The sequence below is a fragment of the Artemia sp. Qi Xiang Cuo genome, chromosome 20 (assembly GCF_049724085.1).
Source record: "Artemia sp. Qi Xiang Cuo chromosome 20, ASM4972408v1, whole genome shotgun sequence".
NCBI lineage: Eukaryota > Metazoa > Arthropoda > Branchiopoda > Anostraca > Artemiidae > Artemia > Artemia sp. Qi Xiang Cuo.
The window spans coordinates 49,856,626-49,871,053 of NC_142813.1; the positions used below are offsets into that span (position 1 = coordinate 49,856,626).

At 37.7% G+C, this 14,428-nt stretch overlaps 1 protein-coding gene across 2 annotated transcripts in view; it reads left to right on the forward strand.

Moving 5' to 3' along the window:
• myo (growth/differentiation factor myoglianin) overlaps window positions 1-14,428 on the forward strand; it is a 112,111-nt gene that overhangs the window by 25,108 nt on the left and 72,575 nt on the right. For both annotated transcript variants that reach the window (XM_089106475.1, XM_089106476.1), the window contains exon 2: window positions 12,061-12,203. In XM_089106475.1, coding sequence (XP_088962601.1) covers window positions 12,061-12,203 — 143 coding nt within the window. The remainder of the gene's footprint in view (window positions 1-12,060; window positions 12,204-14,428) is intronic.

Genomic DNA, 14,428 nt, shown 5'->3' on the forward strand with positions numbered 1-14,428 from the left:
AGTCAAAATATCAACAATGTAGCTGTCCTTAGACGTGTGACTTACTGAACAAGCAATCTTGGGCCTATTCCCTCCAATTCCTTATATATTAATGCTAATATTATCTACGATACATTTTCTACCACTACTAGCAACTCAATCCAGTGCAAGTCATTTGATGCCAACACGACTGGGTATGCTTTTCCTTCACCCAGTCTATAGAAAGCTTCACTCTTAACCCCTTTAATGCAGTTGTAATTTCCTTTAAATCCTTTCTTGTGACCTCCAGTACCATTCAGGGACAACTGACTTTTTGTTTGGCCCCTGATATGGCCACTTTGTTTAGCTTTTAGCTTTTTGTTTGGCCACTTTTTGCTTGGCCCCTGGCAAAATGCAAAATCTTTGGCAATCTGCCATCCTTCTTCTGCAAAAAGTGGCCTAATCATCTTTCGTTCATTATAGTCTTAGAAACTGGGATCAAACCACAATTTTATATTACTTACAGAATGATGTAGGATCTGTCACACGAGTACCCAAACTTTCTGTTACAGAATTTCAATAGGAAATATTTAACAAGCCTTTCTCAGCCTTTGAAACTGCCCTCGTTGCAGAGACACACTTGACCACTGTAATGATAATGACTTCAATTATTCTAATCTTAGTTTGCAGGCTTATCTTCCTGTTCTTCCAAACTTGTCTTTTCAACTGCGACAAGAGACCATGTTTTTGGCTATTCTACAAATAACATCTTCACTGCATCCAGCATCTTTTTAAAAATTTCCTAACTAATTATTAAAAATAATTACCAAATAAATATGTCAAATAAATTTTGATAAGAATTACTGTAATATAAAGGAACTTCTTGGTTCATTTCCGTCCCCAAATACAGCCTCTTCCCTGAACTTCGGAGTTAGAGAGTATAATCTCCAAGGATCACACTGTGAAGCATCGTGTGCGTTTCTGTACTGCATCGTCAAAATAACTGGGTTGGACTCTAGTTCGTAGCTTCTGACTCTTTGCGTTATAATTCATGAATTAGGAAGGGTTCAATGAACTTCTTTGAAAGAAGGGAGAGTGTATCAGGACAAATCAAGGGGGATGAGGATAGGGTTTCTGCGTTAAGAGTTCCTGCGCTGCATCGTCAAAATAACTGGGTAGACTCTAGTTCGAAGCTTCTGACTCTTTGCGTTATAATTCATGAATTAGGGAGGGCTCAAGGAACTTCTTAAAAAGAAGGGAGAGTGTATTAGGACAAATCAAGGTGGATGAGGATATAATTTCTGCGTTAAGAGTTCCTGTGCTGCATCCTCAAAATAACTGGGTAGGACTCTAGTTTGAAACTTCTGACTCTTTGCGTTATAAGTCATGAATTAAAGAGGGTTCAAGGAATTTCTTTAAAAGGAGGAAGGGTGTATCAGGCGGTGAGGATGGAATTTCTGCGTTAACAGTTCCTGTACTGCATCCTCAAAATAACTGGGTAGGACTCTAGTTCGAAGCTTCTGACTCTTTGCGTTATAATTCAAGAATTAGGAAGGGTTCAAAAAACTTATTTAGAAGGAGAAAGAGTATATCAGGACAAATCAAGGGGGATGAGGATAGGATTTCTTCGTTAAGAGTTCCTGTGCTGCATCGTCAAAATAACTGGGTAGACTCTAGTTTGAAGCTTCTGACTCTTTGCGTTATAATTCATGAGTTAGGGAGGGCTCAAGGAACTTCTTAAAAAGGAGGGAGAGTGTATTAGGACAAATCAAGGTGGATGAGGATATAATTTCTGTGTTAAGAGTTCCTGTGCTGCATCTTTAAAATAACTGGGTAGGACTCTAGTTTGAAGCTTCTGACTCTTTATGTTGTAAGTCATGAATTAAAGAGGGTTCAAGGAATTTCTTTAAAAGCAGGGATGCTGTATCAGGCGGTGAGGATGGAATTTCTGCGTTAACAGTTCCTGTACTGCATCCTCAAAATAACTGGGTAGGACTCTAGTTCGAAGCTTCTGACTCTTTGCGTTATAAGTCATGAATTAGGGAGGAATCAAGGAACTTCTTTAAAAGGAGGGAGAGTGTATCAAGACAAATGAAGGGGGTGAGGATGGAATTTCTGCGTTAAGAGTTCCTGTGCTGCATCGTCAAAATAACTGGGTAGGACTCTACTTCGTAGCTTCTGACTCTTTGCGTTATAATTCATGAATTAGGAAAGGTTCAAGAAAATTCTTTAGAAGGAGGAAGGGTAGATCAGGACAAATCAAGGGGGATGAGGATAGGGTTTCTGCGTTAAGAGTTCCTGTGCTGCATCGTCAAAATAACTGGGTAGGACTCTAGTTCGTAGCTTCTGACTCTTTGTGTTATAATTCATGAATTAGGAAGGGTTCAAGGAACTTCTTTGAAAGAAGGGAGAGTGTATCAGGACAAATCAAGGGGGATGAGGATAGGGTTTCTGCGTTAAGAGTTCCTGTGCTGCATCGTCGAAATAACTGGGTAGACTCTAGTATGAAGCTTCTGACTCTTTGCGTTATAAGTCATGAATTAGGGAGGAATCAAGGAACTTTTTTAAAAGAAGGGAGAGTGTATCAGGACAAATCAAGGGGGATGAGGATAGGGTTTCTGCGTTAAGAGTTCCTGTGCTCCATCGTCGAAATAACTGGGCAGGACTCTAGTTCGTAGCTTCTGACTCTTTGCGTTATAATTCATGAATTAGAAAGGGTTCAAGGTCTGCCGGGGAATTTTGCTTAATTCGATTCATGTACCGCCACTTGTACCGCTTATTTTCTGTGGTACCTACCGACTGCGCCAGTTCTGCCGGGGGAATTGTATTCGTTCGTGAATTTCATGGTTGTCGGCCCTGTACCACTTGTGACCGTGTCATTTGTGCCAATGAGGATTTAGGCTGTATTATTAAGGAGCGTGCCAACTGCGCCGTTATCGAATTGCTCCACTTGTGCCGCTTAGGTTTTACCTTGAGCCGCTGAGTTGATATAAACTTGTGCCACTAAAGATTGCGCCACTCGTAATAGGGGAAAAGGATTGAGTATGATGAAGGGGTAGAAAAATGACCGCGCCACTCCCTATGGGAGAAAATAAAATAGTTTAAATAATAAATTTGAATTTCCTTCTGAGGTGATTAATTAGGGGAGCCGTCAATCCAGGAGCGTAATCATTCTTTGTAGGGTTATCAGATTCCACGGGAGCGCTGCTTATGGAGTACAATTGAACTAGTTATCTACTATGCGATGAGATACAGGCATATAATAAGAACAAACGCAAATAGAAAAGTAATGGATTTATTGAAACTTACATTTCAGGTGTACAACAATGTATGTATATGAGCAAGGCTTCACTTCAATTAGAATAATAATTTCATAATTGCTCGCAGAATGGTAGGAACATAATGTCTGTAATCATAATGCCCCTAATAATGACAATAGAGACAATCAATAATTGACACGAAAAACACTTTTCTTCACTATATCACACAAGTCTAGATTCTGCGCTCTAAAAGCTATTTCACGATTGGCCCAACTCATGTGGAGGGCCCGCTACTTTGTCATTATGTTTACAAACTGGAAATGCTGCGAGGCATTTATATCGGAAGCATCCTTAGAAGGAAAGAATTTTATTTTTTTGTATTTTAAATATATCACATATTACTCACGGTACAAAGGAACCTCTTTAAAAAGAGGGAGAGTGTATCAGGACAAATCAAAGGGGATGAAGATAGAATTGCTGCGTTAAGAGTTCCTATACTGCATCCTCAAAATAACTTAGTAGGACTCTAGTTCGAAGCTTCTGACTCTTTGCGTTATAAGTCATGAATTAAGGAGGAATCAAGGAACTTCTTTAAAAAAAGGGAGAGTGTATCAGGACAAATCAAGGGGGATGAGGATAGGGTTTCTGCGTTAAGAGTTCCTGTGCTGCATCGTCAAAATAACTGGGTAAGACTCTAGTTCGTCGCTTCTGACTCTTTGCGTTATAATTCATGAATTACGAAGGGTTCAAGGAACTTCTTTAAAGGAGGGAGAATATATCAGGACAAATCAAGGGGGGTGAGGATAGGGTTTTTGCGTTAAGAGTTCCTGTGCTGCATCGTCGAAATAACTGGGCATGAATCTAGTTCGTAGCTTCTGACTCTTTGCGTTATAATTCATGAATTAGAAAGTAATCAAGGAACTTCTTAAAAAAGAGGGAGAGTGTATCAAGACAAATCAAAGGGGATGAGGATATAATTTCTGCGTTAAGAGTTCCTATACTGCATCCCCAAAATAACTTGGTAGGACTCTAGTTCGAAGCTTCTGACTGTTTGGGTTATAAGTTATGAATTAAGGTAGGGTTCAAGGAACTTCTTTTAAAGGAGGGAGAGTGTATCAGGACAAATCAGGGGGGGGGGGGTGAGGATGGAATTCCTGTGTTAACAGTTCCTGTACTGCATCCTCAAAATAACTGGGTAGGACTCTAGTTCGTAGCATCTGACTCTTTGCGTTATAATTCATGAATTAGGGAGGGCTCAAGGAACTTCTTTAAAAGGAACTGTATAAGGACAAATCAAGGGGGATGAGGATATAATTTCTGTCTTAAGAGTTCCTATGATGCTTCATCAAAATTACTGGGCAGGACTCTAGTTCGAAGCTTCTGACTGTTTGTGTTATAAGTCATGAATTAAAAAGGGTTCAAGGAACTTCTTTAAAAGGAGGGAGAGTGTATCAGGACAAATCAAGGAGGATGAGGATGGAATGAGCTGAAGCGAATCTCAGAATGCTTTTGGACTTAGTAACTTATGTTATACAAATGCTGTGCTTTGTATTTACTTTTGCTCAATATTATGTTTATAGCAACCACCTGTTATGAGGGGTACAACTGGTGTTTTGTAAGAACTGACAAGTTTTAGAACTCCCTTCTTTCGACTCATATTCTGTAAAAACCAACGAATGATTGTAAATAACCACATCCGATGCTGGATTAGCATCATGTGTGACATATGATGTTAATGCTGCATCATCATAAATGTTGCAAAGGTGAACGGTTTGTCAACGAAAAATTTGCAAATAAAACCAGCAAATTTTGTAACTTCCGATGTGAACATTGCTATTTTTTTTTATTATTTTGCTCTTTTGAAGGTCAAAAGTCTTCCTTAAAGAATAAATTCAAGAAAATTGCGATACTTGGAGCAGTTGGAAATCATGGGTCCCGACAAGCAAAATAAATTCTAGATTGCGCAAAACAGTATTTTTCTTCATGATTAATTAAAATAATGTGTTCCAAAACAGAAAATAAAAGCAATGAGCCATATTAAAACCATAATGAGCCATAATAAAATGAGCCATATAAATATCAATGACTAAATGAATTCCAAAACGAACAGAAATTAAAATGAATAATCAAACAGTTCGTTGTTAAGAACTGTAAGTAAGAAGCAACTCGGCCCAATAGTAAACAAAACTCTAAAAAACAGAATTTTGATAGCAATAGACACATCAAACGAATTGGCTTTTTTGCTGCTTCCAAATATAAAAATTCTTTAAGTTTAATGCTACCCATCAAAAGCTACGAGTCTCAGAAAATTTACCTGATTTTCAAAAACGGAGGGAAAAAGCCCCAAAATATCAAAGAATCTTAATGAAAATCAAGCCATCAGACTCAGTATATTAGAGAACTCTAATGTAGAAGTTTCAAGCGTCTGCAAAAATATGGAGTTTTTTTTACCAGAAAAAAGATCACGGATGTGTGTTATTTTTTTTTAGGGATGATCGTATTAAAACATTTTTCCTAGAAGGTCGGGTGGGGGCTCGTTAAATCCAAAAAACCCAAAACGAACAGAAAAAAAGTAAACAATCATAGCAAAAAACATACAAAAAGTAATAATATAAATGAACAAAATGAATATTAAAGCGAGTAATGCTTAGATTGAATATGAAAATCAAGCTTAAAACAAAAAAAAATATTTTGCTATTTAAGTATAAATGAAACTTAAAACGAACAGAAATTAAATAAACAATCAATGAAAAAAAACATAAAATAGATATTAATGTAAAATAATAAATAAATCTTAAAACGAGTGAAACTTAAATTTAATATGCAAATCAAGCTTGAAACGATCAAAAATCACTACAAACAAAAGTTTGGGTATCGCCTCCGTCTCTCACTGTAAAAGTCTATAACCTACTACCTTTCATGAGAACCATATACGCCCCCATGACAACACTTACAACGCGTACCTTCGGTCCCTGGGGGGTTGTGTTGACACCGGAGTTTTTGTTATCTAATTTTTGAACAATTTCCAAAAAACTGGCTATCTCAAAAGTTATAGTGGATGGGTTTGAGGAAAAAAGGGCATTGGGAGGGGGGGGGCTCTAGTTGCCCTTAAATCTCTTGACTCTTAAAAAGTGAGCTAGAACTTTTGATTTCCAATCAAATGAGCCCTCTCTGAAGTGTTTACGAGCATTTCTTCCATAAGAACCATATATGTCCCCAGGGCATAACTTACAACCCTTACCCTGAAGACTGTGGGGGGAGGGGGGAATGTCCTGCTCAACGATATAATTTCTAGAACTTTAAACTACGTTAAACAAAATGGCTATCTCAAAATTTTGATTGGATGTTTTTGGGGAAATGGTGGGCGTGGACGGGGTGTTAGTTGCCTTCTAATCACATTCGACTATTCATAAGGGCACTAGCCATTTAAATTTCAAATCCAATGAGCCCTTTTTGAAGTTTCTATGACAACGCTTTCTATAAAAAACCTTACATACCCCCAGGGCATAACTTACAGCCCTTCCCCTACGGGCTGTGGGGGTGGGGGGAGTGTCATCCTCAGAGACCTTTCCAGAATTTTCAACTATGTTGAACAAAATGGCTATCTCAAAATTTTGATTGGGTGTGTTTGGGGAAAAGGTGGGCATGAGAGGGGCGTTAGTTGTCCTCCAGTCACTTTCGATTATTAAAAAGGGGCACTAGCCCTTTGAATTTCCAATCGAATGAGTCCTTTTTGAAGTTTCTACGACAAAGCTTTCCATAAGAAACCTTATATGCCCCCAGGGAATAGCTTACAACCCGTGCCCTGAGGGCTGTGGGGGAAGTGTCCTCCTCAAAAATATAATTTTTATGTGGAAATCAACTACGTAGAACAAAATGGCTATCTCAAAATTTTGATTGGGATGTGTTTTGGGAAATGGTGGGCGTGGAAGGGGTGTTAGTTGTCTTCCAATCACTTTTGGCCCTTAAAAAGGGCATCAGAACTCTCGATTTCCATTCGATTGAGCCCCCTTTGAAGTTTATACGACGACCCCTTCCATATGAAGTGCCTCTGGGAAAAAAGATAAATAAAGAAAACAGAGGCAACGCTATAGTATTGCTTATAGTAAAGGCCATACGGCTCCAATGTTTTTATTTATTTATTATTCATTTTTTTCTCAGAGAAAAAAAAACAATAGGCATTTGTATCTGCTGAGCTTAAGTTTAAAATGGCCTTTACTTTTCTTTGAAGAACTTATTTTTCAGATTTTTTTTTTTAATTATAAATACTAAAGCATTGGAGCCGTATGGCCTTACTATAGACAACGCTGTAGCATTGCCTCTGATGTATTCAGACATTTGTCGGGAGGGTGAATTTTCTGTAGGGAACGACTTCCACGGGTGAATTTTTCGTGGAGAGGAAAGTTTCGGGTTGAAATTTCCAAGGAAAACTATACGCGGGGGGATTTGCCAGAATCCCTAAGCGAAATGACTTATTTGTCTAACTTTCTATTTGACGACTCAGTTTTACATGTGGAGATGTTCCGAGAGAAATTTTTAGTGGGTTTATAATTTTTCGGGGGATTTTTCCTTGGGGGGGGATTTCCACGGAATAAATTCTCCATTCGGGAAATTGTCGAACTCCATGGGGGGGATTTCCGGCATGATTTGAAAAAGATAATTATTTTTTTTTTCGCAAATGAAAGCAGTCTAAGGAGAATTTTTGTGGAAGAAATTTTCATGAGAAAATTTTTAGTGAGGATGGAATTGCCCAGGGGAGAATTCTCTGGAAGGTGGTATTTTGTGTGGGAAGAACATTCCATGTAATTTTTTGCGGGGAAGAATTTTCTGTGGAGAATGGGGGTGGATGTTCTGGCTTATTTGAAGAATGATTAGAAATTAAATAAAAAAAAGTTTTGTTTTCAACCTAAAGTAATGAGGTGAATTACTTGTAATGAATGGAAATCATTCCGTAATTGAGGGGAATGCCCTCTTCTCAATATTTTCCTCTTTACGCTTAATTTTGAAATTTTGTCCCAATGCTTTAAGAACGATTCCTGAAACACAAGGGTCTTTTAATTAGAATAAGAAGCTTATTTAAGTTTCTTCAGCGTGACGAGCGAGGGACATTGGAGGGGATATCTCTCCTCAGATTTCCCCTCTGAGGGGGGCGAACCGCCTCACATACGGAATAATTTCTGTTCATTTTTGTGTTTTAGTGTTGGTCTTTAATTTCAGCTGATTTTTTTTTTATTTATTTACTAAATCCTAGAACAGACAGTTAAAACGAAGAATCAAGTTAAACTTAAAACCAACGTAAACTATCACAAACAGAAAAAACGTTGCCAATCCCTAAATTTTCTGAAGACCAGAGCGTCATCTGTTATGTCTATATTTTAAATGTTTTTTTTTTGGGGGGGGGGGTCTAAAGGAGGGCACGGCCCTCTAATCACTTTCGATTCTTGAAAAGGCCAACAAAAATGATCAATTTCCAATCAAGTGAGCCCCCTCAATGTTTTTACAGCTCCAATGTTTCTTTCATAAGAAGGGGTCGGGGAAAAGCAAATAAAAAAAAGTACATAGCAAACATACAGCTATTTACTCAACCAGCACTAAAGTGCTAGCTCTGGGTATCTACATTTCAGTTGATCCAAACTGGAAATTAACACAAGTCCTGTGTTTAAAGTATTATATTTTTACCTGTATTATTGTATATGTCCATGTAGAACCTGACGGAGATGCTAGTGACTGAGACGAATTTTACTTACAGTTAAAGGAGCAAACAGACAGGGTTCCAGGTAGAAATGTGGTGTTTTTACTCGGTGATTTTAACGTCCAGGTCGGTAAAAATAGGGATTGATGGTATCCTAGCCTAGGTAAATTTGGCGTGGGGAAAAAAACCGTAATGGCTACAGACTTTTGCAATTTTGTAGGTATAATAATCTAGTTATAACCAGTACGGTGTGGGTCACAAAATGGCCCATAAGTTAACATGGTATTCACATGATACTAGATACTAGGGTATATAGGATAGGGTATACTAGGGTATTACAAGATACTAGGGTATATAGGAGTGCTGTTATTGATGTTAAAAGTAAACATCACCATCTACTAGTGTCTAGGGTTAATTTAACGCTGCTACTTCGGAAGGGTAACTACCTCTCGGGAAGTTATGATGTTGGTAGACTCCAGGATGAGAATTTAAGAGAATCTTCCCAGGAACAACTGAATACTAAAGTAGAGAGTTTAAAATTTGACGGTGTGGAAGATGAATGGAATAATTTTAGAAAAACGATTCGTGAAGTTGCTGATGGTGTTTTAGGAAAGAAAGATAGGACTGCAGCTAGGAATATTAGTGAAAAGGCTTTAATAGAGAGGAGAACAGACTTGAAAAAGAATTTTCTGAGTGATAGATCATATGAACACAAAAGGAATGTAAAGAAAGTGGAGAAAGAATTAAAATATGAACTAAGGAGGTGTGAAGTGGAGGCAATGGATAAAATTGCCAAGGATCTGGAGGATGCGGCTAGACGGCATAATAGTAAAATATTGTACTGGCATGATAATAAACTGAGAGGGAGTAGTCAATCCGAACTTGACCCAGTTAAAGATAGGAACGGGGCCACAATTAGTGATAAGGAAAGAGTTAAAGAGAGATGGCTAGAACATTTTGAGAATGTTCTAAGCTGAGATAGAGTTACAGGAAAAGATATAGAGGAAAATGAAAAAGTTTGTGATACCTTGGATGTGAAGGAAGATTTGTTTTGTGAGGTAGAATTAGCGACAATACTAAAAAGATTAAAAAATGAAGGAGCATAGGAAAGTCAATGGGAGACCACAGAATCAAATGGGGAGGGAAAAGTCTCATGGACTTAGATTATGCTGATGATTTAAGCATCCTAGATGAAAGTGTGAGCAAAATAAATGAATTTTAAGAGGTTTTGCGAGTTCAGGGTGCTAGAAATAGGTTTGAAAATTAATGTTAAGAAGACTAAGTCACTGAGGCTAGTAATAAGTGAAGATAAAAAGGTGACATTGGGTAAGGAAAAGATTGATCAGGTGGGCAGCTTCACTTACCTTGGTAGTATTGCTCAAGGTTTTTTTTTTTACAGTTAAAAAAAAGTTTGGAAGGACAGGGAGATTAATCTGCAAACCAAGATTAAAATATTGGAAGCTACAGTGATGACAGTGGTAAAATATGGCTTTGAAGCATGGGCGCTCCAAAAAGCGAAAGAAGATTTGCTAGGTGTTTTCCAGAGAAATTGCCTATGGATTGTTCTGGGTACCTGGCTGACTGACCGTATTTCATTCAGTAGGTTGTTTGAAAAATGTTGTTCAATCTCGCTTTCTAGGGCTATAATGAAAGGAAGTGTGAGATGGCTAGGGCACATTCTGCGGATGAAGGATGACAGATTGTCGAAGATTGTCCTTTTTCGCCAACCGTCTAAGGCTAAACGGAAAGCTGGTGGTCGTCCTTTGGCATGGAGGATGCCATAAGGAAAGATTTAAAGGAAATGTGAACTTCCTGGGAAGGTGTAAAGAGGGAGGCTTTGAATAGATTGGGATGGAGGAGGAGCATGCATAGATGTGTTGGCCTCAGGTGGCTTGGTGCTTCGGTGAGTTGTTACTAGTAGTAGTAGTAGTAATATTTTTACAGTCATTGATGTTAACTCTTTCCAATCTTGTATTCGTTCAATCAGGCCAGGCCAGTGACCTATTGAAATATAACCATGCTAATTAATGATTATCAAAACATTTTTTCATTCATCTGAGGAAGTAAAATTGTGATTAAAATCAGAAAAATAAGGCATCTTTGAAAAAAAAAAGCCTTTCAGAAGCACATCTGAGCAATCCCTTTTTTAGGTCTTGGCGTTGCAAGACAACTGTAAAAAAAGAATTGGATAAAAAAAAGAAATATTTTTGCCTTCAAATTTTGCCATGGTTACAGCAGTAGCTTCAGCCTAATAAAAAGCGCACCAGAGCCCAGAACAACCGAAAGTTCAAAAGCGTGTCTTGAAAAAGTGTGTAGTGAGTTTTTATTTTTTCATTTAAAGAGCATTCAAGAATTATAATCATTATACATGTTTACTTGATAGTAAAGTTTATTGCAAAGCGGATTCAGATATTTCTTTGAAATATCTGAAAAAATAACTTGAAAGGAATAAAAGTAAATTGGTAACAGATCAAAATAGAAAATTTTTCATCGGAAACATCGTGGTTGAAAGCCTTGGGCTGGAGGTTTCACCCCCTTCTCTTGAACAAAAATGACTTTTTTGCATGGGTAGTAGTGATGTGTCTCTTTTTTTTCTTTTTCACAAAGTTCATTCAAAATACATTTAAGAATGTCCTCGACATACATACACACAACACAATCAAAGCTTCGACATATTTTTCACAAGGTGACATTAATACAATGGTGACATTAACAAGGTGACATGACATTAACAAGACATGACACGACAAGGCATGACATGACAAGGTGTTATGACATTAACAAGGTGATATTGTCACCTAACAGGTGACAAATAGAAATAGGCTACATTAAAATAGAAGTAAGGAAAAAGTTTAGTTTTTGAATTTTATCCGTTGCTTGTTTAACAGACTTCACGGAATTTATTAAAAGAATAAATATTAAGCTGCTTTCAGTTGGACGTAAACAGTAGATTTAGAACTTGAAACGAACTTAACAGCCTATACAACATAGTAAAGAAATATATTTCTGTGTATTGTAATTGTATGACTATTTTGTTTTTCCCCTGTTTCTTTCAGTGTATTTATTGTATTTTGTTGTAATAAATGTTCTGATTAATAAAAAAGAACTAATTACGTTTAGAATTAGATTAATTTTTTGTTCTTTTTTCAGCGTCCAAGTCACTCAGAGGAATACTAAAGTTTAAGTTTTCTGAAAAAGCTTCTCAGTCAGATGTCCGAAATGCGTATCTATGGTTACATCTACGGCCTTCTTCAATTATGCCCACTGGCCCTGTTTGGATAGAAATTTATCAGGTTAGCTTTAAATTCAATCTCTGGGTAGTTTCACTTCTACCACATCTTCCGGAGATCTTCCGAAATCCCAATCAATCTCCGAAAAAATCCGGATATTTTGAGTCAACTTGAGAGCGATTTACCGATTTTTTTTTTTACCCAAAATAACCAATGTCTTATAGATTGTTTGAAAAAATACTGGAAATACTGTAAGTGAGGCAAGTCGAAGTAAGCATTAAACATGCTTGTAAGTAAATATTTGTCTATTCTCGCTGTCACTATTCTGAATGCAACTACAATGGTGCCAATTTATGAAAATGCAGAGAGTGGGCAAATTGTGTTATTCAGAATCTGGGGTGGGGAGGATTTTTCCAATGAAAACTCCAAATAAGGGTTTTTTCAATGTAAATACCATAAAAGGTGTTTTTCAAAATCTAGGGGAGGGGGGGGAGGACAAAAAATATAGGAGGAACCAGGGGTGTTATTACCCAACACTTTTCTTTTTTGGGGGGGGGAGGGGGGGGTGACTGATTGATTTTACCGACTGGCTGATCATTTATACTGACTGTTTTCACCACTAATTAACATAATGTCCATTTCTAATATCGCAATTCAGCCTAAAGAACTATATAATATGAGGGCAAATAGCTGCTTAGTTCTTTTTTCCATAAAAAGTGTATGAACAACGACTTGGTGACCTAATAAAGAATGGAGCAATATAATAGGAGAAAAGTGATAACATAATTTATATACAAAAAGATCTCAGAAGTGAAAAATTGGCAAATTTAAATTAAAATACACAGATTAAACCAAAGAAGAAGAAAATACAACTATATACATTCAGTTAAAAATTCCAACGTCTTGGTTTGGAAGGCAGCCAGACTTTCAGTAATTTGTGGTGTTTGATCCAAACGGACTTCTTCCATCGTTGTGCGTAAACGATGTATTTTTTTGCTAAAGATCATTTCTGTTGTGGCCACAGTTGGTGCCACTGTCGCAACCCACTGGTAAACTGACCAGAGAGTTGGAAATATTTATTTCACTGCATTAATTTCACGGAACAGTCTGTCAAAGATGGTGCAATTTATGACTTTGTTGCTTTCAACCTCAGTCCTAAACAAAATGCGTTTGAAAGCCTTTTGTTCTAATATTAGTTCCGCGGGATCTAAGCCTTTTCCAGGAAACATCTTCATGAGTTCGAAAAGGCTTTCATAGAGGTCATCCATTTTGCCCAGTAGATTTTGGTATGCTGCCGCAGAAAAGATGAGTTGTCGCAGATTGCATCATCCAAGCCGTTCACTAGGGCTCTAAGGATACCGCAGAGCTCTTTAGAATAGGCCAAATTCCAGTCACCCAGCAGGTTGGCTACAGAATTAGCAATTGCCTCTGTATAACTTGCAGACGGACATGTAAGACGGTGTTTAAGTTGGAACTCGTCATTGGCTATTCAACCCAATTTTTCCGCTATTGCTTTTGCTGCCTCAATTTGCCTTTCTATCTGATCCGGGTCTTCGAGGAGAGAATCTAAGATATTGCGTGTCACTCTGAGTTTTTCGTTAGCAGTCATCTGATCGAAGTGTTCAGCCTGCAACTTTTCCGCAACAACCTTTGTCTTGAACATGACCTGGCGCATGAACATGACCGTCAGAATTAAGTCAAAGCAGGTTATGCGGCGGTGCAGAACTTTGGCTTTTTTTATTATTTTGTCCTCATTTTGTTCTTTTTGCTCTTGGAGAACTTCCACAGTGCTGTCAAACTCTCTGATCTGGACGTCCATCTTGACATTGACAAACTATTTAGCTTCAGTACTGATTCAGCCCTCTCCAGTGCTCATGAATAAGCAATAATTCTTTTCATTCCACCCATAAAAAAGACGTATATTTCTTGTAAGATCGTAAACATTTACCATACTATGGGACTGTTGCTGCACGTGTGTTCCAAGATGAGATTTTCTCTATGAGCCATGAATTGAATGTTGCTTACTTTACATCCAATTTTAGTTGACATGTGTTCCTGGACACTCTGGTGGGCACCAGACATATTACTTGCGTGATCATAGCTCTGAAACATAAGAGTATCTTTGCTTGTGCCTTCCCTTTCTAAAACTTCTAGAGTCTTGTTGGCACTTTCTTTACTTTTTTTATTCAACTGGTATCATGGCTAAAAGTCTCTCCCGGGATGGTGCCATTGAAGTCAGCGTACCTGACATAAATCACAATCCTTTCTTCGTGTGCACAGTCTGGAGT